The sequence below is a fragment of the Ammospiza caudacuta genome, chromosome 6 (genome assembly GCF_027887145.1).
Source record: "Ammospiza caudacuta isolate bAmmCau1 chromosome 6, bAmmCau1.pri, whole genome shotgun sequence".
In the NCBI taxonomy this organism is placed as follows: Eukaryota; Metazoa; Chordata; class Aves; order Passeriformes; family Passerellidae; genus Ammospiza; species Ammospiza caudacuta.
The window spans coordinates 11,533,480-11,554,705 of record NC_080598.1 but is presented as its reverse complement, the minus strand read 5'-3'; the positions used below and the strand labels follow the sequence as shown (position 1 = coordinate 11,554,705).

Here is a 21,226-nt window from a genome sequence, read left to right as displayed (position 1 = left end):
CTTCCTGATGTCCTTGGGGATGACTGCTGTGGGCTTGATGGTGTGCTGGGACTAAATTCAAAGTGGCTTTAGACTCCAAGTACCTCTTGGCTTTATTAGGGAGAGCTTTTCTTTCCAGAAGACACGGTAGAGAATAAATACATTGAAGTTTAGCTATGTTACCTTTCCATTGCCCCACTGTAAACAGCATTGGATTTTTGTATCAGATTAAAGAGGTGTCATCTCCAAAAGCTGTGGTTATTGGAAAGTGGTTATGTATTTTTAATACTAAGCAAACACATCCTGATTATGATATGTGGAAGAGCATTTCTGAAAGTCTTTTAATTAAGGAAGTGATTCCAACACTTCCTTCTAAATTCCCTTCTGTTAATTTCTCACGTGCCTCTGCTGATATTCAATCCTGTTGTGTGATGGCTGTGACTGCTTGAGTGGTGTTTTTTTCATTTTTAAAATAACATAATCCTTGCTAGAATGAGAAATAATTTGTGGTTTTGTGAGCCTGTGGTTGAAGTGGAAGGCAGTTTCTGGAGTCTGATGGTTACAGTCTTATTCACGGGGTTGTGTGACCTCTTTCATGTGGTTCCCACTGAAGACAGGAACCTGTAAGGAAGATTTACCTCAGTGTCCTGTCTGTCCATCTGCATTTGCACTAATGTAATTCACATTTTGTTCTGGGCTGGAGTTACCTCCTTTAATATACAGCACCATGCCTGAGCTTACTGCCAATCCAAGCTTTCTGGAAAAGCCATCATTTAATAAACACTTCTGGCTGGCAGAGACAAGAGAAAGGTGAAACATCAGCCCTGAAGGAAAGAATAATGAAATGCACTTTCCTCAGGAAAGGGAAGTTGTCTGGATGAGAAGAGCAGGGGCACAAAAAGCAGGTGGCGAGTGGTGATGTTTTATGTGCTCACTGTGAATGGCAGCTCCAGGCCAGCAGCTCCCTCTGCTCCCTCCAAAGGCTCTGCAGTTCAGAGCTTTGGTTCTCTCAAATGTAAGCATGTGCGGCAGAAATGCAGAAGCCTGGACTGAGGGGAACATAAATGGACCAAGAGGCTCTCTTCAGTCCCACACAAAAAGTTTGTCAAAGTTCTTTGTCTTGGTTTGAGAGACGACAGCTTTAGTTTGTCTTTTTTCTGTTCTTTCTCCTTGGGTGGAACAGTTTGTTCCCTAGAGTGGTAATGTAATTTAGCTGTGGTGTTTGCCTTTCAGGGGCTAGCCCATAAAGCTCTGAAGTTTTATTTGTTAACAGGCTACAAAATCATGCTCTAATTTAATATAATTGTTATCTGTGATACATTTCAAGAGCAGGAAAATACCAGTTGTGAAAGGTTAGTGCCAGGTAAAGTGTAAATACAACTTCTAATTTCCCAAAAGGAACGAAAAACTGCATTAATTCCCATAAAAAATGTAAATACTTGACTGTAAGTAAATTGATATCTTTAGAACTGCATTTATGTGGCTAAACAGAGAGATGGTGGTGAGTCAGTGCTACTTCTGTCTGATGCAGAGTCTGAAAACACTGTGAAACTCTGTCACACTGAAACCTGTAACAGGACATCTGGGCAGTTTCACTGTTTACACAAAGTACTTTTATTGGCTGTGATTTAAACTTTCTTTGGAGAACATGATTCAGAAAAAGCAGTACCTTAAATATGTCTCAAATATTTAATTTCTGAATTTACTCCTGAAAGGCAATTTAAACAGTGCCTTTATCTGTGGTGGTGTTCACAGTGGTCCTAGGACCAGGGAAGAGATGAGGATCTGACTCTGTGTTTTAGAAGGCTTGATTTATTATTTTATTATATATGTTATATTAAAACTATAATAAAAGAATAGAAGAAAGGATTTCATCAGAAGGCTGGCTAAGAATAGAAAAGGAGTGATAACAAAGGCTTGTGACTGACTGAGACAGTCTGGACAGCTGGGCTGTGATTGGCCATTAATTAGAAACAACCACATGAGACCAATCCCAGATGCACCTGTTGCATCCACAGCAGCAGATAATCAATGTTTACATTTTGTTCCTGAGGCCTCTCAGCTTCTCAGGAGAAAAAATCCTAAGGAAAGGATTTTTCATAAAACATGTCTGTGACATTTATCCAGAGGGATTTTTTCTGACTGTGAATATCAGAAAGCCAGGGGTGAGACTGATCTGTCAGGAGCAGGGGCCCACTTGTGAAGGTGCCAGTGTTGAAGGTGTTGCTCCTTGCCCAGTGCTGGAGTAGGAGTGCTGGGATGCTCCCACCTCCTGCCTGTTCCCTGCCAGTCCCTGCCTTGCAGCTGCTTCATTCATTCCGGTTTCCACCCGGCTGAGCTGTCCCTTGGTTACCACCCCTAGCAACTGGCCAAGTGTCGATCAAACTCCTTCCCTTCTTCCCTGGCTTGGCAGGGGAGCATCTGGCACTGCCTGCCGTGGCAAGCAGTGAGGGCCTGGAACCTTGCATCGTTTGAGAGAAACATCTGTCTGTGAGACACTGGGGTGTCTGTGACAGCTCTGCTTCTCCCCAAGCACAGGAAATGTCTCTGTAAACACAACATTTCTGGTCAAGCTCCCTGTTACACACCCTGAGTGACAGCCAGCTCCTGGCTCTGCCCGGTGAGTTGTTCACTCATGGCTTTGTGCTTCAGGGTGTCCCAGCTGGGACCTGGTTTGGGCATTCCATTAGGTTTTGTTGTGCTGGAGGCAGATCATTGTGGGAATAGGAGGAGGTACCACTGTTCACAGCATGGTTTTATCCTCTTTTTATTCTATATCAGTTGCCTCCTACCAAGATCCATCTTCCTGCTTAGCTTTACTCTCTGCTTGTTTCCCTGTGGCAGACTTACCCAGGCCACATATCAGTGTTATCAAAGGTAATTTGGTAATAATTAGGTACCCATGTTAACAGCCTTAGTGGGGTCAATTAAGCTTGGGAGGGAGCTGATAAGTGATTCACTTTGGTTACTGTCACTCATAAAATTGCCTCTAATGCTGATTAAAAAAACCCCAACAAGATAATTTCTGCTTTCTGTACAGTAGAATGTGGCAGGGCTCCCAACCAAATGCAATTTTTGTCTGCAGCCGACAAAAATCCTGGTTTGGGTTTAAAAGCACTGAATTACTGAGTCAGGATTTTCTGCTGGGCTTTGATTGACACCATACTGGGACCCTGCAGGTGAACTCTTTCTGATTCTGGATGCAAAGTGAAGACATCCTTTAAAATCATGGCAAAGCACAAAGCAGGTTTTAGTGCAAATTGTGTGTGAGTGATGCTTTTATTTCCTACAAGATGCAGAACCAGGTTTTATCAGGTTTGCAGAGTAATGTTACTGAGGACACGCAGACTTTTGATGTGAGATAAATGTCAAAAGGATGACATGAAAGGACATTTGCTGCAGGAATGTAAGAACCTGAATTATGGCAAGACTGCTGCATATGCAGTTTTAGAAAAGCTGCAGTTTTTGAAGCTTCAGCATAAAAGAGTTGGTAGATAGCCTCTAGTTGTAAAGCCCTTTCATGGCGATATTTCGTGTCTGTAAACACGCACGTGATGCATTTTGATGACTGGAATCCAGTTCCTACTAGAATTGGAAGCAACTTTTGCTGCAGTTTTGCTGGCTGTGCTACTTTTTCACTGCCAAGAGGAGATATCTTGTGATCAAAAGAAAACTCAAACAAAACCTTCTTTCCTGCCATAACCTCTTAATTTTAAATCTAGCACTTGTCTACAGAACATCCTGAAAAGCAAACTATGGCTATTTAAAACCATGTAAATTATGAAGCATGGAGAGAATCAAACTCTAGTATTTTCTGCCAACGTGCTGCATTACTATTTTTTTCCAAAGTACAAAGAAATTTAGTACAAATATAGAGCTTCAGTTGGTCTCTGATTTAGGTACTTGATCAAGGAGAGAATTTCTACCACTTTCACTTGATTCTGACTCTGGATCTTGTGAAGACCATCCACTTGTCCTAATGTGTTATTCACATTTATATTTTCATGTGAACTCACGATAATTTTGGTTTAAGACATGTTTGTATGGAAAAAGGGCTAAGGTTGCCATGCTTTGTGGCTTGTAACTGTACAAGTTGAATGAGAATAATTTTGTGTCTTTCTGATTTTGCTCTGACTTCATTTTCTCCCACACATTTTACCCATCAAATTCAAGTGAAGTGCATTGATGTTATGCCAAGAAATATTTGTACTTTTTAACTTTTCCTTGCTTTCCTTAGATCTTAACATATCTTTCCTTCATTTTGCTGTAAGGATTTTACATACTGTTTTTAGCGCATTGAAGTGAATTAAATTGAGAAAAATGGCTCCTTGAGCTTGCTGAATCTGCTGCTTGGTTCATAAGCAAATACAGGAACAATTCCCTGTCAAGCTGTCTCTTAGTTATCTGGAAATATCTTTCTCTCTTTTTTTCCTAAGTAATAAAATGTGTTTATCACTTAAAGAGCATGTTTATACTTGAGGTTTAAAATCTGCTTGGTATCAAAAATTCTTTCATTTGAGTACCATGGTTGCTGTCTAGCAAGCTGCCTGTCGCTGCTGAATTCCACCTCTTGCTGGAATTTTACTGCTAATTAGGGGTAACATCAGAGAGAAGTATTACCACTTGCTTACAATGCAGAGAAAACCTCAGAGCTGTGCACAAATGTTGCTGTTATGAACCTGGAGCCAGCCAGGCTGCAGAATTGGAAGTTAAAGAGAGAAGATTGGTACAGCTTTGCTGTTGGTTTCCTAGTGCTGTTTGCCAGGGAAACTCATGGGCTGCATTTCAGGGCTGCACAGAGGAGGCTGGGGTCCAGGTTCTGATGTGTCATCCATGCTGAGAAACTGTTTCTGTCTGGAGGGGCTTCTGGAATAAAGGTTGGCATACCAGTGTTTAAAATAGTAATTTTAAGATGGATGGTGTTGAGGTGTGCACTTGTGTCCAACCTCCCTGATCACAGAATCCCAGAATGGTTTGAGTTGGGAAGGACCTTAAAGTCACCCAGATCCACTCCTTGCCATGGGCAGGGACACCTTTCACTATCCCCAGCCCCATCCAACCTGGCCTTGGACACTGCCAGGGATGGGGCAGCCACAGCTGGGGTGTAGTCTTCAATTTCAGGGATTTCTGCATTAGTTTGTTTTGGTTACTGGTAAATGAAGTTGCCCATTCAATTTCCCAGGCTGAGTGCAGAAACAAAATCTTACGCTTGTTACATGCCAAGATACTGCTGACATTAACTGTACTTCCTACACTCCTTTAGACCATTGCAGCATTTAAGTCTTCCTTTGCATCATTCTTCATATGTGGAGATGCACAAAACAGCAAATAATTTTTCTTGGTCATCAGCTCAGAAATTTGCATGGAGTTTTTAATAATTTCTCATATCTGACACTCTTGGAGACAGTCCTATATCCAAGAGAATCCTACAACAAGTTTTTTTTTTTTTCTATTTTTTTAAGCTGCACCCTGTAGATGCAGACATTTCTATGAGAAAGGCCAGCCCAGCTTATGCCTTGCACATACATCAGGAAATCTGCAGTGCTACTAGAGAACAGGATCTGTCAGAGCTGCAAAATGGGGCCAGAAAAGACAATTCCTTGGTATTCAGGGCAAAAAGAGGAGAAGAAGGAAAAGGGAGAAGCCAGCAAAGGCAAAATTGAATTGCTTCCCTCACACCCGTTAGAGATGTTTTTCTTTTTAAGTCTATTGAAATGAGAATTCAGATCTGTGTTCAACAATCAGGAAATAAATGAAAAAGAAAATTATTAATTTAGAACTCAATGTATTTAGACATTTTAAACTCTATGCATATGCATAAACTTTGCCAGTCTCTCTCTTTCAGTTTATTTTTGGTGTCTTAGTTGTACCTGAATATTGGTAGCTCTTGGTCCTTGTCTCTCTCGCGTACTTTGCATTTCAGCTCCTGTTTTTATTGCTCAGGTAAGGAGCGAGGCAGGAGCAATTAAAGGGAGATAATGTCTTCAATGTGTCTCTCCTGCAGCATTCCCCACACACCAGTACAGCTCCCAGAGCTTTGGGGATGCTGTGCTTAATGTTCACTGCTGCCTTGGACTGCCACCACGTGAAGAGCAGCAGCTCTTCCAGCAGCCTCCTGAGACTGCCACCATGCCAGCATTCCTGGGAAATGGGCAGCTGGGGGACTGGCAGTGCTCTTACAACAGATTAAGATCTCATTTCTTGCTGTTTCAGTGTTGTATTGGTGTTTCAGCTACCAATATCTGTATTGCAGAATGAAAGTAACAGAATTGCTCCACTTAGTGAAATGAAAATATCTTTGCCTGATGTTTGTCAGTGATGTGACATGTTTTCCTTCTTGGCAAGTGATGACAACATATTAATTGTGCCTGTTTTACAACCCTTTAGGTGGCTATAATAGCGGGAAATTTTGAGCTTGCTGAATACATCAAGAATCACAGGGAAGCTGATATTGGTAAGCAAAATATTTACAGACTCTGAAAATAAATTGTGCTTGTTTGTGCCAGGGTTTTGCAAAGATGTTAAAACTGATTCTATGTGAGGTACAACCACAGGGCTGCTGACATTTCAGGGAGGTTTGAAAAGTAACTCTTGTAAAAAAATGCAGTTGGGGAAAAAGCTGAAATATTTTCAAAAATATACTCTGAAGAGGAAAATGTGGTAAGTGGTAGGTGCTTTCTAAGTATAAATCAGTTTGTAATAAACTAAATACACATCCACATCCCTTCCAGATTGACTCTTGCAAGTTGTTTTTGCCTTGCCTAAAGCAGCTCCCAAATAGGAATAATTGATCAAAAGATGAAAATGGAGAAAGGTGCTTCTCTATAATGAAATGAATATATGGTAGAAGCCAGCTCCTCATATCCATGAAAATGTTCCCTCTCACTGAGTTTGGTGGGATTAAGGGCCTTAAGGACCCCTGACAAAAAATTGGAGGCTCTTTCAATATCTTTTTATACAGAGGAATTTGCCATTAAAATAAAAGCCAGTTTGATACAAGTGATGCCTAATACAGTTTAACAAAATGGGTTAAAATGCTTTAATTCAAGTTAATTTAAGTTCCAGACAAAATATCCTGAAGTTGAACAAAAAAAGGCATTTCTTTTGCAGCAGGAGGCTCTGTGTACTCACCTGCACTGATTTAACTCAGCGTGGCAAATCTCTGACTTGAGTATTTCATTTACATGGCAAATGAGGCCAGCTCACATGAAATATAAAACCAAGGATGTGGATTAAGGACTGATTTTCCTTTCCCTTCCTTGTTGCATATGATCTGCAGAGATATGGTTGAAGGTTCTGTGGTAATGTAAGGTCTTGTAGCACTTTCAGCTCTTGCAATGTGCACTGAGAAAACTGAGGGCAAAATGCACCAAAGTCATAACTTCTGCATAAAGGTTCAGAGACAGTCTGGAAGGGTTGTTTTTTTTTTTTTCCTGGGATGATGGGGATGGTTCCTTTCCGTGTAAGAATTCTTCATCAATCTATATTTATTATAATCTGTAAAGCATGAATTAAAAATGAACATGTTATTCTTATTAGGTTGAGCATCTTATTGTTGTTTATATTTACATATGGGTAACGGGGTATTTTTGTAGGATTTGGTGATTTCTAGAAAAGTTCTTAGAAAATACTTCCTATGGGAAGATTCTCCAAATTTTTCTGATGCCTCCATCTTTGCCACTGAAAAATAGAAATATTGGTGCTGCCATTATTTACTTGCCATTTTTGCAAGATGGTGGCTTGAGCATGACTGTTTAAATTAATAGATTTGTCTTAAAGAGTAAACATTACATTATTTTATTTCCTCCCACCTAATTTAATTGCGCTGAACATTTGTCTTTTAAGTTTTATTACCTATGAAAAATGAAGTTGTTGAAATGTCTATTTTTGGAGTGTCTCCCAGTGGAGAAAAAAGAAGAGTAAATCAAAGAACCAAATCCTGAGCAGAAAACCTGAGAGCTGCTGTGATGATGAATGTGCAGAGTGATGTCAGCATTTCAGCTTCAGCAAGTTGGCTTTTGCTTCTTGTGCTTGTCTGGTTACCCACTGTGTTCCTATAATTTTGGATGCATTCCAAAATTTATCACTTGAGTAATGCACCTCCTTAGAGGCAGCAGAGGGGGAAGAAATAGTGAAGAGCTTGGGAAGTATCCTCAGGAAGATGAAGACTATTCATACTGTCAAGTCTCTTGAGAAACTTTTAATCACACATCTCTCAAAAAGTGTATTTTTGGTTAGATTCTGAATTTTGATATCAAACCCATTCATTAAAACTTGTTATTATTTTAAGTTCATTTAATAATCCAAATCTCTTTGCACTTTGTAATTATTTTAGACTCTGTTTTAGAAATAGAAAATTCTGGTTTACATCAGAGCCGCTAAATATTTCTCCTACAGATCAAATCCCACCAAGATTGTTCTTCCTTATTCTTTTAATTTAATTGTAAAGCACTTTCACATCAGATGGATGTGAAAATTAGGCATATATAAAATTAGCTTGTTTGTAATAATCATAAGACTTCCAGCTGTTCTGGAAAAAGAAGAAAAATATAAAAAATATTTTAGAGCCAAAAAAGGTGAGAATAACGTCCCATGGAGTAATGTGAATAAACCTATAAAGAAAAAGGCTTGCAAGGGATTCCTGTGGCTTTAGTCCAATAAAACCCCCCTGGCTGATTCTACCAGCAAAGTTCTTACTCTGGACTGGGATGAGGCTGTTTTGTAAGAATGAATCAAACAGCAAAGAAAAAGGAATCCAAGGACAGAAAAAAAGAGATGCCCACAAAGGATTAAAAACAAGATCCAGATTTCATTGTATTTCTCTTTTATGAGGGAATCCCTTTTGTTTTCATGGCAAATGTTTGGAAGGTCGATAGAAATTGCCATATCATTTAAAATGTAATCCTATTTGAAACAAATTACAATAGTATTTTTCATAAAGCAAGAAACCCTATTACCATAAGGTACTTAGAAACTCGTTTTACAAGCAGTATGAAATGCTCAGTGTGGCTTCTCAGACTATTTCAATTCATCATACCCCCAAATTAGTTTGTTTTTTTTTGTTTTGAAGAATAATAGCACCAGAGTAGCATATTTTAATTATTGGTTATTTTGGAAGTCTTTGGGACCCAGAAGTGTATCCCAGCTCAGTGACTATTGTTGCCTCTTCTTTTCTGCTTTGAGGAAGACCTTACACATACCCCTGATGTACAGCAGTTGCACACCATTAAAAATATTTAATAATAATAGTAATAGTGTCCCTTTTAAACTTCTTTTTTCTTTTAACTAACCATAGCACATTTATAATTTATTTAACTTTATGCATTTATTTATTGCAAACTAAGAGAAAGTAATGGATTAAAAGATGTGATGAATAGAAAAGTTAATCCCTGATTGTTTTCAGCCAGCCTGCAGCTGTCTGTGAGTAAATGAGCACAGCAGATTTAGGAAGCATTTGCTGTACAGAATTTACTATGGCTTCTATAGGATGGAGGTACAAAACCCAATCATATATGTAAGAATTTTGAAGCTTTCATTACATACAGATATGCAGATATTAAGTATGTTGCAAGCTGATAATCCTTTGACTTGGATAACCTATTTTTAAATCTCTCTTTTGCCTTGGTTCTTTGTGATGGGATGAATTTTCAGACGGAGTAAATGACATGGGTTGTTCTTCTTCAAGTGAACAAGGTTTGTTTTCTATTGTGCATCTTGTCCTTCAGCAGCTCTGGAGCCAGAATTGATAGGATTCTTTTGTCTGGTTTGTTGTTTGCTTTAGGAAAATGAAGCACATTGAGCTGGTGTGTGAGTTTTTGGTAGTTGATTAGCAGACTAACTAATACTTGGATACTGTTGCTAGGCTTCAAGTCAGAGTTCCTGTATTCCTCTATAATTATGCAGAGAGATGTGTGTGTGTGATGGTTTGTCTGTGCTTTCACATGGGTGTTTTTATTTTGATAATTTTGAAAATCTGCTAATACAGTCTGTAGACACATTCCACAAAGAGAAATTGCTTTGAAATTAAACATTTTTCAAGTATGAGTAAAAATGTGGGTTTTTAAACTGGCATTGTGACTGTAAACATAAGGAATGTGTATTTTATTGTGGAATAAGCAGAACAGGTATTTTGGAACACGAGGATATTAGCAGGTTTGTGGTAGAACTGCTTTTCTAACTAATTTTCTTTAATTAGATGAGAGTGATTGAGGTCAGCAATCTTGGTTTTTCAGCTGCAAGTGTTGCTATTAAATGCTGGCCAGCCTAAGGAATATTCTGTTTGTTTACTTATTTATTTGGGTTTGGGGAATGGTTCAGTAATTTTGATTTTCATCAATCAAATGCCTGCAGAATACTCCTCAAGCTGAGGGAAAACAGATTGAGACAGATAACATAAGAAAGAGGAAAAGGCAGCAAAGCAAAAGGAAAATCTACGAAACTGTCAGCAGCGTGCAGTGACTTGTTCTATTTTTATCACTTGTTATTTAATAGAAGCAAAAGGGACAGAAAAATCTATTGTAGCCCTGTGCAGCTGTCATTTGGGAGTAGCATTACCTGTTTCAAAGGTTAGTGAGCATTTAACATGGAAGAAGAATGATATCTATGTAATCTGGGTGGCAAAACCACTGAGGTGTGAATTTCCCACGTTTTAAGTGCATATTTTGTGGTAGAATATCATAATCCTGTGTTCCTTTTGCAATTTCTTTCACATATCTGTCCTAAACAAATAATTACTTCTGTGTTCGTAGAAAAAACACTCCTTTGCATTAATGATGTTTAGGCTGGGTTACAAGCAAACAAATACTGATTGGTATGAAATAAATCTGTTGCTATTATTTCTCTGTTTTCCTCTGAATGGTTGCAAGAAATAGAATTTCCTGTACTCAGTCTTGCTATGTGGCAGCAAACAAATTGGAAAACTGGGAATTGTGTGTTAATGTAATTACATACTGAAATGTAGGGCAGAGCTTGAAAAACTTACCATGCTTTTCCTTTTCCCTTTGATCACAAGTTAGTTATTTCTGTGTGTGCATTGGTGCAAAACCAATACAGTAATTTGCTTTATTTCAAAGTTTAAACTTCATCAAGAAGCTGGTTGCTCTTGGTCATTGAACTTGGGTGTATTCTGTGCATATAACAAGGACTGCAGGCTGAGGTGTGCAAGTTCTCTGGTGTGGCCATTTCTGAGGCTTACTTGAAATTCTGAGCAGGAAGGCGAGCAGGGAGCTGGTGCCATGTGTAAGTGCTGCTTTGAGTACAGCTGATTGCAGAATGCTCTGGCTGCTCTTGGGGACCAGCCTGTCCTTGCCACCTGCCAGGTGGGCCACGACTGCCTAGGCTTTATTTTACAGACTGAACCAGAAGAGCCTGGCACTCGAGCCAAAAATAACCCACTGAAGGGATCCCAGGCTGCTCCCAGGGCCCTTGAGCTAGATTTGGTCCCAGGCAGAACTCTGGGCTGAGCAGTGGCTGCAGGCCACGCTGGCACATCCCCTGCAGGTGCCTGGGAGGGTGGCAGGGGAAAGGAAGGGGGGATTGCTCTGTGTTTGAGCCTTGCCCCAATCTTTACACCCAGATCCAAAGGGCTGGAAGTGTTTCCAGGGCCTGTAGCTCCTGCCTCCCCCAAATCTGGCTTCCAGCCAGCTGCCAGCCCATGGCTGCTCCTCAGCAGAAATGTCTCTCACCTTCTCTGCACCTTCCAGGCTGGGACCATTGTGTCCAGCAGTTGGAATGGGCTGTTTTCAGCAGCATTGCTGGCATCAGAGCTGTTTCCTCAGAGTTGGGTCAGAAACCTTTCCCAAGCCCTTTAAGGGTTTTCGCTGGCTAAGACACCATCCTTTCACTAATAGTGGCTTTTTTCCCCTTGGTGTTTTTTTTTTTAAATAGTTTTCACTGTCTTGACCCCCATGAGGGACTGTACAGGAAAATAAAATCAGAGGCCATGGTCAGAACTAGTGTAAGTCACAGAATTAGAAAAAGAAATAAAGTCATAAAACACAAGTAGAAAAAGTGATTTGAAGATCCCGGTGACAGTGGCTATGACAGGGACAAAAATGAAATGTACTTTTGTATTTCAAACAAGTTATCAAATAAATCAGGTTAATTTCTTGCTTTACAAAAACTAATTATATGGATTGTACTGTCCTCAAAATGCTGGTGGAATCCATAAAAGGATAGTGCCATTGAGCTCACTGTGCAGCCAAGGGTCAAGCTGGGAGCAGACAGCAGTGCAAGTACCCCAAAGCCCTCAAATGCTGCAATTCTGAACTAATATTTCAGCCAAACTGGAACTTCCAATCATGATTTTCAGTTAATCCCTGTGAGTGAAACTCACAGTATTGTTCAGCCTGGCAGCTGCATCCTTTGATCCCAGCAACACCCCTTGGAAGCACTGGAAATGGTCAGCAGATGACCCATCCCTCAGAATCTGCTTTCTGATTCAGCCTGGTGGCTGATCCTACACCAGGATGTCTTTGGGATGCAAGGGAAGCTAGAATTAGTTAAGGAGTTGCCTTTGGCTGAGGGGTTGTAAAAAGAAAATAGCACTTTTGAGTTTATCTCTGTCCTGGAGTTTGTTCAGTCACCTCTGTTTCAGTTTTACAGGCCAGAGATGACAAAACAGGAAGAGGTTTATATGATCATGCTGTCTGACCTTCTCATTGCAGATTACAGCTTTTATATTAACTAACTCCTGTTTGAACTGGATTAGAACCAGGAAAAACATTATGTTTTGTTAAAGATCTGCAATACTGTAAATGGGATTTGGGAAACTGTGTCCTGATCTTGTGATCTGATGGGGCTGGATCCTTTTGTTGTTCTGGAGTTATCACCCCTTCTTAGAACAGGCATATGTTTCTGAAATCACTCTGGCTCTCTGGCTGCTGCAGCTGGACCCTGAGTGAGGCTGAAACTCCTCAACTGTGCTGTGTCAGTGCCACATTTTCTTTCCTGAGCGACTCAGAGCTGGAATATTGGAGAAGAAAATGAGAGCTAGGAAACCACCACATTTATGATGGGGGTTATTTCTACTGCAGTTTGATCAGCATTATCTGAGACACTCTCTGCCAACTTTTCTCAGGCTCCTCTAAAATCAGTATCCCTAAATTTGCTGTAATTGTGCCTTTTAAAGAGGCTGTGCCTATTGGAAGTATGTGATCTGTGCATTTCAATCAGATATTATATCTATATCTATAGATGTCTGGGTCTCAGTGTAACAAAACAGGAGGGTTTGGATGGCCACACCAAAATTAGGATATTAGGAAACCAACGGTTGCTGAGATAAGGGATGTGTCAATGCAGCTCTGAGATATCAGGCTGCCCAGTAAAGGATCCTACAGAAGGCAAAGTGTTTGAAGAGCCTCCCAGAGTGTTCTGGTATTCCTCAAAAGTTAATGTGTTTTCTTTGAATCATTTTTCCACATGAGCCTCAAGAGCTCTCTAAGATGGTGTCAAATGCCATGCAGGATTTCTAACAGCGGAGCCAGGTCAAAAATAGAGGTAGGACAAGTGGGGAAAGAGATGTGTGGAGGCTCCCAGGGCTCTCTATTTCTTTCCATTTACAATGGTGAGAACACAGAAAAAGGAGATGAAAGCACATGAAATAAATGCTACTTAAAAAAAAAAAAAAAGGGAAAATAGAGAATGTTAAAAATAGTCAGGAAAATAGTCAGGAATGATTCCTGAAGAAAATTCCTATGCTTCCCAACATAAATGAGCCTCACCAAATACCCCAAAACCTGCCCCAAAAACCTAAAAATCCCAAAAGAAAAAACAGAAGAGAAGGGAAAATTAAACCCCACAAAACTCTGAGTGTAAGGTAGCTCCTTATGCTGAGCGCTTCATCACAAATCTCTTTATGCACCCAATAATTTCCTTTCTGTAATTAGGCTAAAAGTAGACCATGAAGTTGTGACTGATGGCACAGGATTGGGTTTGTAACTTGTGAGTATGTGGATTTTTATGTGCCATCATTGCTTTGTGGAAAAGAATTAGGTTCAATATAACTCCCATTTGGAGAAGGCAGGAACATGCATGGAAAAATTGGATCAGGAAAGCCTTCCAAATATAGATGTAATTTTATTAATTTTCCAATTGTATGAAACAAATATTTGTATTTAAAAAAACCCCTTCCTATGGCTATAAAACTAAATATTTGCATGATTTCAAGGCTACTATCTGACTTTTAGATTGGTTCAAGTAAACTTGAAAAGGCTTAAGTTGGACTATTCAGTTTTTAATATTGGACTATATAATTGCTAATCCCTGTTTGTATTTATTTACATTGACTTCCTTACTTGCAACTACTCTTTCTATTATGCTGAATTTATATTGACATAATTTTTAACAGCTCAACATATCAGTTTTCAGTCAAACTCCATTATTTATAGAAATGAAGTTATGTTTTCTGTTCAGTATACAATGGTTTGACAATTTAAAAAGTAAAGCTTCACTGAAGAAGTTTGTTGTAATGCCTTATAAATACTCTCATTTTAATAACAAGATATTACTGTCATAATTTTGTGAAAATTGATCCAATAATATTCAGCCTCTTTAAAAGGAAATAGTATCATCCCAGGAGCCTGTTTGTTGTCAAATTCTAGATGAGGCTTGATAAAGGGACAGGCTTTGGAGCACAGGGCTTTGTAATGAGTGTAATATTTCACACTGCTCACAATATTTCACGCTGCTGCTGTCACTCCATTTATATCTCAATCTCCTGGGCTGGCTCTGAGTCTTTCCTGTGGAGTTCAGGGTAAGATGCAGCTTCTGCAGTCAAGGTCTTGTCACACTGTGGAAGACATTTTCAGAGTAAACACTGAGTATTTAAATCAGGTCTGCTTAGGATCTTGGACAGAGAATCCAGGGAATCCAAACCTAATGATGGTACTTGAACCTTTTATGTCACTCCCTCTCCCTTTTAATGAGCTGGTGTTTGGAGGTTTTTATTTCTCCCATTTAATTTCACTGCTGGATGCCTTGCATGGCCTGGGATACATCAGGGTGTCCAACAAGGTTGTTCCCTTAGCTAATCTCCATTCTGCTTTGATTTTTTTTTACTTTTCCATTCTATGCATCTTCATAATTTCTGATATTGAAGCCAAAAGCCTGTTTTCTTCCATTTTCTAGGTGGTGTTGCTGAAGTAATTGTTCAGAATTGTTCATAAAAGACAAAATTATGATCGTGCCTTGATTCAGAAAAAGTTGAAAAGTAAATATCAACCAAGTGGCTCTAATTGGGTGAAATCCTTGCTGAATGAAAACAACAAAAGATTTATTGAATTGAAGATTTACAGCATTAAGATTGTATTATCTGTGTATATGTAGAGGTATCTCTGGTTTCTGTTACGTACTTCTGCTGACTCCAGAAGTCCGGATTTGGTTCCTCCTCCTATGTGTTCTCTTACCAAAAGCCCCATTACTTGATAAGCTTGCATTCTCTCTGCATAATCTTTCACATTATAGCATTTTCATCTTGGGAAACAGCCTCTTACATCTCGTTGGAACATCTGAGGTAGCAAAATTTAACATAAACTCTGTGATGCGTTTTCAGTTTTAAATGTGCCTCATCAAATCTGTAATTCAACACAGATCAGTTATTTATCCTGAAGAATTTATTTGTTGCTCCTGAAAAAACCCTCACAAGTGCAGGCTTGTTGATTTGTCCTTTGAGTCCTTTTCCTTTCTTTTGACTTCCCCCTCAGCCATGAGCACTCCTGGGATTGAAGGCATAGGGGGTTTTTGTAATTTGCCCTCAGGGATTATGACAGGCTAAAATTAATGTTTTCATGTGTGCTGCTTGTCCTCTTCCTTCATTTCCCTCCTATGGTCAGCCCAATCTCTCTTCTTGTCCAGATGTCTGGGGTCACACCTTGCAAGAAATCAAAAGACAGATTTTTTGTGTTAGTTGAAATTTAGCCTTCTTCTCAGGGCTAAGGTTTTTATTTTGGGTCAAAGCCTGGCTTATTTTGCCAGCTTCATTACCACTCTTGAGAATGCCAGGTGCTAAAGAGCTCTATTTTTGCTGTGCAGATCAAGTGTGTCTGGTTTCTTGTGGCCTATTTTTACATAATTCTTCATTCCATGGCTTGGAAAAGCTGTGAAGGAAACGAAGAGATTGTAAATAGCTAGAGAAAACTGCTATGATATTATTACAGGAAGATGAAGGGGAAGATCTGTGAGATTGCATTTCTTAGAGGGTATGGAATTAAAATTAAAGGCAGGAAATGATGCATATAAAAATAAATAAAATAGCAAATAGAATGGTACATTTTCTTAGCTGTATTTCAGCAGTCAATTGACTATTTCCAGATAATTCCATAAAAAATGCCTTTGAATAAAGGATTCTCAAGTACTATGGCTCAGAAATGCCCCCCCTTATCCAGAGGTGTTCCAGGGCAATTCTATTCAGCATTCAGTATTAAGCAGTTACCTGAAGAATGTGAGATGCTGAGGAGCCTGATGCCCTCTTTCTCCCTGATCTACTCGAAGGGGTTGTGCTTAAACCCTACCAGGGGATCCCTTTTCTTAAAATAATCAGGAGGTAGGGATCTTGGAGGGAGGAAAGGAGATGCTCTGCTCCTTTGTGACCCACACAGGGACTCTGGCACTGACCTGGCTGCAGGGGCAAGCACTGTGGTCCTGCTCCATGGCAAAGTTGATTTTCCTGGGGTGGAAACCCAAAAAGCCAGCAAAGAATCACTTGCAATGACCTGCAGTGGAGCAAAAAGGCAAGAAAAAGTTCCTTGAGCTGGGACCAAGAAAAGATTTGAGGACAATACCAGAAGTTTTTTACACATACTCAGAGGCAGCACATTGGAGGCCACGGACTGGAAGTCCTGAGCTTAGTTTTGGACTGTGTTTAATTTTTCATTCTGAAAACTTCACAACTGGGAGGTTGCTGGTGTAGCCTGACAGCATCAAGGTGGCTTGAGGAATGCTTGGAATGAGGTCATTGGCCTGCCCCAGCATCCCACAATCAGCCTGTGATCAGCTGTAACATCCAGAGCCTTTTATTCAGCACCTCACACTCAAATCCTGCATTTGTCTAACTACTAATTTCCCCCCAAATAAAGATATTATAATTTTTTTCAGTTGGTTGCATCTTGCCTGTTTTGGATCACTTTGCCATTTAATTGTGTTTTCTTTCCTGTTTCTTTTTCTTGTCACCTTCCCTCATTTTTCTTTCACTTCTGCCAGTGCCAGCTCTGTTCTGTATTGTACCTCTGTGCTCTCCCAGTTCTTTGCTGGGTTATCCAGCTTCTGTTCCCCTGTAAGATTCCCCTTTCTTGCATCCGAGGAAGCTGCAAAATGATTTCTGCATATGTTGATTTTTGCTTCCCTCAAGCAATTCTATACAAAACCCTAAGATAATTGGGATAACAAAAACCATTCCCCCATCCTAAAAGAGAGCAAGGCTGAATTCCAGCCCTGTGCAGGGTAATCTCTGCCACCTTTTCAGAGTTTGACTGATCCAAAGCTACAACTCTTTTTCTTTTGCTAACGCTTTTTTGACTGGATCCAGGAACTTCCACATTTTGCAAGGTCTGTGACATTGAGATTGGAGTTTAGGAATTAAAAGTAGTTAAAAGTGATCCCAAGAGTCTGGTGACTTTATTCCTTTCCACTCTGTGCTTAGGACGGAGTATTTTTGATCTTTTGATTCATTAGCATAGCAATGTTTATTCAGACATCTTATCAGCAACAAAGGAAAATTCTTATGTGTAAAGTTAACCAAGAGAAAAGAAAAAAAAAAAGGATACTCTGATATTGTTTATTTCAACTAAGTGAAAGCAAATTTCATTAGCTTGATTGCTAATATAGGACATGCTTTAGGTTTTTAACACAGGACTGTGTTTTCCTTTTTGTCACCTTTTTGGGTGGGGGGAGTAGGAGGAAAGGGCTTCATTGCTGCTTTGTCTGGGCATAGTGGGAGGACAGAAATTTTCTCATGATGGTGGGATGAGGTTTTCCCTTTCATCATCTTTCCTGACAAAAACTGAAGCTTGAAGCCACTCTGCCTCCAATGCTGGTGGAGCTTTCTCTCCACATGCCTGCACCAAAGGATTTTTTTGTGGTGTTTTTCTTTTAAGTAAGAGATGATCTAGTTGAGTCAAATTCCCTGTGGACTAAAATTGCTTGTCATCCTCTGTGAAGTCCAGGCTCTTATCTTAGAAAGTACATTTCGAAGTTATGTACTGGCAGAAATTTTATGCAGTTAAACATAATTTCTATCATGTCCAGAGATTTGGAGGGAATAGTGCTTGGGAAAAAATTTTTGGTCACATCATAGACTTAACAGATTTTGAGATTTGTTTGTTATTTTACTTTTATTTTCTTATTTCTGATTAATAAAAACCCTGCACTGTGGGATTATCCAAACACAGTTTGTGTTTCTGTCCACCCATGGCTGTGTCCAAATCACCAGTTGCAGTTTGTTCTGTGCCAGCTGAGGAGAGAGAAAGTTCAAATGACAGGGGGAGTTTTTCTGGTGTCTGAACTCTGTTATGCAAGTGGCAAATCGAGTTCTGCATTAAAGAAGTGTAAATCTGGATAAAAGCCACTGAAATTATTGCGGATTTAGGCCGGGGCCTTATCTTAGGGTGTGTTTGGGTTTCCTCCTGAAGAAGAAAAACCACAAAATCTTTTCTTTTTTCTCTGGCAGCTGCTGGACTGTGTCCTGTGCCGTCTGAAAGATAACTGTGCAGATTTAAAAAAATCTGCTTCTCTTCTGGTCTTCTGTTCAACTGAAAAAATAATTGAGTAAACTGGGTGTAAGGAGTTGTTTAGTACCCATTTATTTATATTTATTATTTGGTAACAGCGTGTTCTAGACCCAGGAAGATGAACTCTAATGGACTCTGATATCCAAATGTTGGTGCTGATCTGGAGCTGCATGTAAATAGAAATGTAAACTTTGGGGATTATTTCTGCCATAGCTGCTTTCTGAAGGAGCAAGTTGCAATGACATAAGCTTGTATCCAGTTTGCCTGTGTTACACCAGCATATGGCTCAGACACTTTGCTCCCATCCCCAACAAAATGGGCTCCAATTTTAGAATGTCCTTTACTGCATCTCCACTTTTTTTTAATACTTCAAGGTTTTAAAAATTCTTTTTTATTTGCAGCATTTTAATAATCATGCTCAAGTCTATTAAGCTTTGCAGGAGCTAGAAAGAAATAGGAAAACAATGAGTCATTAAAATATATAATGTGGAGGATTAAATTCCCCATTCTGGTTGAATTTCTCCCAGGCAATAAGGGAAGGTCAGGCAAGTATTGTATCATGGTAAGGAAATCTCAGAATTCTAGCAAGTGTTTTCTATTTTTTTTTGGGGGGGGGGGGGTCAATACTCCTGAAATTTGACTTTGAGAATGCAAGGTCACCTCTGCTGGATGTCCTTAACAAATAGCTTTGGTATGGTGTTAAATAACAATTTAGATTTTTTTTACTCCTGATGTGGCAAAATGAGAATGGGTGGCTTTTACAGTGATCAAATCCAGATCAGTCTTTTTTCATTAGATAAAGAATATTTTCTGCAAAGCTCAATATCATTTAATCACATAAAACTAAACACACAGAGCCAAGATTTACATGTGTATAAAATAAACTATTAGGGCTACCTTTTTGTGTTGTTTTCTTTTCCCTGCAGACATGTTGAAAAAAAATCTGTGTAATTAGCACTGGTTCCACATGAAGCTTGGAATCAAATTCGGATCTCTCTCTGCTTTTCTTTCTGTTCTGCATAAAATTTGGGATAAGGTCATTTTAGTTGAAATGTGAAGAGAGTTCTGAAGAATTTGCAAAATACTTAGGTACATATTTCAGCTCCTGTATATCTGGGATGTCACTGCTTTGTATCTTGGGTCAGCAATTGAAGCAGAGGAGATTTTTAATTATTCAACCTAAATGAATGATCAGTTTAATTTTAAGGATGTGTTTACAATGTACCAGTGACATAATAAATAGCTTATTGCAAATGATTTTTTAGTCTTTCAGTTGATCTGAAATTTAGGAGCAATTTTTGGCAAGGAAATACCTCCAGTCTGTGGAATATTTATTATAACTCTAGTGAAAGCATCACCTCTGAAGGACCAAATTAGAGATAACATTCCATGGGAATGTGCTTGGGCTTCCTGGGGCAAAGTGGAGATTTCTGTGGAAATTTTCCAAAAGGCCCCATAGCAGTTCTGGTCTGGATTGTATGAATATTAAAAATGTCTTGGTTACTTTCCATAAAGAAGGGCCCAGCCCTGTTCGCTCTGTCCTGGGCTCCTGTTTCCCTTGGCTGAGTTGTATCTGTTGCTGCAGAATTACTACAACACAGGGACTTTAACTCAAAATCCATGAAGGGAAATACAATTATACTCACCAAATTCTTGCTGGAGCAGTTTTTCATCACAAATTCTGTGTGTAGGAACACATTTTTTCTAATCGTACCTATAAATGTCTGAAATTTAAGATTTTTTTTTCTTTAGGCCTTCTGATAGTCAAATATATTTCTGAAAGGACTGAAAAATATATAACCCTAATGGATATTTTTGTTACCTGGAGTGAGGCCTATTTAATTTTTTTATGCATTATTTTACACTTCATAGTTTTATGGTTATGACAGGAAAGTTTTCTGCTATCTGTCATTTTCTAATTTCATTTTGAAATCAGATCTAGAGTAGGCAACTCCATTGAATTGAGAACTTCTTTGCTGTGGAAGATCTGTGGGGAAGAATTAAGCACAAACAAAGCTGTAATGGTTTGCCTTAAAACCAGAGGGGTTAAAACTATTGAATTCTGATGAAGAAAACATTAATGCATGGAGTTTACAACCACCTGAGTACTTACAACCACTTAGATGATAATAAATTCAGGCACATGGAAATACTTCATAATATAAGATTTATGTAGATTTCATGGAGAATTTATCTAGAGTAATTTGTATAAACTTACCAGAATTATTCATCTCTCTCCTGTTTACATTAGCCTGTAAGTAATGATGGAGAGCTTCAAAACAGCTGACTGGGATGGAGGCAAAAAATTAATTTATTCCTTCTGATCTTCATGTATATTCCTAAAGATAAAAAAATAATTGCTGTAAATCATGGCCTAAGATATTTCCCATTAAATCTCAGTACTAAAAAGGAAGGTGGTGACAGCAACAGCTTCTTCCCTCGCTGGAGATTTTCTTTTATATAACTTTATATTGCATGCCCAAAGTTTCACAAGTCAGATATGGAATGAAGAGGATGGTAGCCAG

General features: G+C 39.1%; 1 protein-coding gene across 1 annotated transcript in view; it reads left to right on the top strand.

The window, feature by feature from the left end:
* Window positions 1–21,226, top strand: part of SHANK2 (SH3 and multiple ankyrin repeat domains 2) — a 255,841-nt gene that overhangs the window by 37,232 nt on the left and 197,383 nt on the right. Inside the window, exon 10 of the mRNA XM_058806933.1 lies at window positions 6,367–6,433. Within this exon, the coding sequence (XP_058662916.1) occupies window positions 6,367–6,433 (67 nt within the window). The remainder of the gene's footprint in view (window positions 1–6,366; window positions 6,434–21,226) is intronic.